Here is a 2196-nt window from a genome sequence, read left to right on the forward strand (position 1 = left end):
CATCTTAAGATTTAAATTACCCGTGCGGACGCACGGGTCTTCTACTAGTTGTATATTAACTTACCTAATATGAAACTTTAAAAATATACAATTTCAGATCCTAAAATAACTTAAAACAAACTTGTACAATACTATTAGTTTCCTTCCTAAAGATAATCTGTTTAAAAGAGAAGTGATTATAGATTTAAATGAAATCTCTTTTCTTTTATGTGAAGATATTTTATGTGAAAATACGATTGAGTCACTGTCTCATTATTCATCTCATCTCTTTGTAAAAATGTACACGGTAATAAAGCTTTTATTATATGAAAAAAGCTAACATGTATTTTTTGGGCATAATTAATAAATTTTTTATAAAAATATTTTTTTGAACCACGTGCATTCAATATGTCGAAAATTAAAAAGTTTTGAGTTACATAAAACAGCGAAGCTCCGGTGCGCCTCCGTCTGATGGCATTACTGTAGGTTTCCAGGAGGGTTCTGAGGGGGCTCTTGTTAGGGTTAACTTCTCCTCTCTATATCTCCAGATGCAGGAGGGTGGCTGGACTAGGGTGACTTATCGCAAGAGTTCTTTGCTGCAATGGGATATCTTCCCTTTTGGTGGCAGAAACCAGAATCCCTCTACTCTGAGGAAGGAGATCACTTCAATGTTTGTTTCTGAGTTTCCTGAGGAGTCTTCTGCTAAAGACTTGTTTGATTTGTTCGGGTGTATTGGCAGCATGGTGGAGGTCGCAATTTCTCCGCGTAGGAACAGAGTCAGTAAAAGGTTTGGGTTCGCTCGGTTTGTGGAGGTGAGTGACGAGCGATTGTTAGCAGTGCGACTGGACAACATTATTATAGCTGGTAAGAAGATTCGTGTTAATTTACCTAGATTTCAGTGGGGTGTCTTTGGGGGTGCTGGTAGGTTTGGAGGGTCTGTGAATTCTAGAGAGAAGAATTGGGGGGCTCCTAAGGGTGAGGAACAGTTGTGGTATGAGTCTAGAAGGAATGGTAAATCGTATGCAGCGGCGGTGGGTTCCGGTTTAGAGGTGTATGGAAAGAAGGGGGAGACTATCTATTCATTGAGCTTAAATTCGTGCGAAGAGCGGAGGAAGAGATTTGCTAAAGCTTTTGTTGGCAAAGTTTGTATTCCAGACTCGGCGTTTAATATTCAAACTCACCTAGAAATGGAGGGGGTTTTTGCGATAAGAGTTTCACCATTGGGAGGTAACTTGTGTTTGCTCGAGGAAAATGAGGAGGGTTTTATAGAGGATTTGATTAACGAATGCGAAGGTTGGTGGCGAAGTTGGTTTTCGGAGATTAAGAAGTGGGAGGAGGGGATGGTGGAAGATAGTAGAGATATGTGGATTAGAATTTACGGTATTCCGGCGCTCGTGTGGCATTCTGATTTTTTCGTGGCTTTAGCAGAATTGTGGGGGAGATTTATTTGTATCGATGAGAATACGTCAAAAGGAGCAGCGTTTGCTATGGCAAGGATGATGGTGAATGTCCCAATCTCATTCAAATTACCCGATAGTGTTACTGTGAACATAGATGGGAAATCTTTTGCGATTTTCCTTAGGGAAGATGCTATGGGGCAGATTCTGTTTAGTTCTAATAAGCAAACGGTAGCCTCATCCAGTAGCGAATTCTCTGGATCAAAAGGAGGTTGGTGTGAAGATTTCGCCGGCACTGAATGTTCGGAGGAATCCATTGAACAGTTCTCGAGTAAGGATATAACGGAAGCTGCTCTAGTTAATAGCAAGGTTGTTGGGTTTGTGCATAATGGTGTGAAATCGAAATGAGCTTCTTTCTCGGCTCCTAAAGATGTCACTGTGGCAGCATAGGCGGACGGAGAGGAAGTGGAGAGCTCGTCGGTTGGGAACGGTTTGTTCGAAAACTCTTTATCCATGCTACGTAATGGTACTGTTTCCGGTAAAACAGGTTCACTGTTGGCTGTTCCTGAAGGTAGAATTGCTGAACAGTTTCAGCTGAGCTCGAAACGGTGGGCGGACAGCAGTGTTATGGTGGCTGGCAGCGTAATTGGGGCAGAACCGGATCACAACAATGAGAGCGATAGGGGTGTGCTGGAAGCTTTGGCTGCAAGGAGTGTTCATAATTATGAGAGTAATTTTGTTACTGCTGTGGGGATTGACTCTCTGCAACATTCTGTTGTTAAATGTACTGTGGAGAATGAGGTTTCTAAGGCTCCCACAA

General features: G+C 42.1%; 1 protein-coding gene across 1 annotated transcript; it reads left to right on the plus strand.

The window, feature by feature from the left end:
- Nucleotides 1-277: 277 nt before the first annotated feature.
- On the plus strand, nucleotides 278-1784 carry LOC131604513 (uncharacterized). Its single transcript, XM_058876948.1, has 2 exons — nucleotides 278-286; nucleotides 426-1784. Exons 1-2 carry the CDS (start codon nucleotides 278-280, stop codon nucleotides 1782-1784), a joined length of 1368 nt encoding a protein of 455 aa, XP_058732931.1.
- Nucleotides 1785-2196: the final 412 nt, after the last annotated feature.

This window comes from Vicia villosa, linkage group LG5 (genome assembly GCF_029867415.1).
Source record: "Vicia villosa cultivar HV-30 ecotype Madison, WI linkage group LG5, Vvil1.0, whole genome shotgun sequence".
Taxonomy (NCBI): Eukaryota; Viridiplantae; Streptophyta; class Magnoliopsida; order Fabales; family Fabaceae; genus Vicia; species Vicia villosa.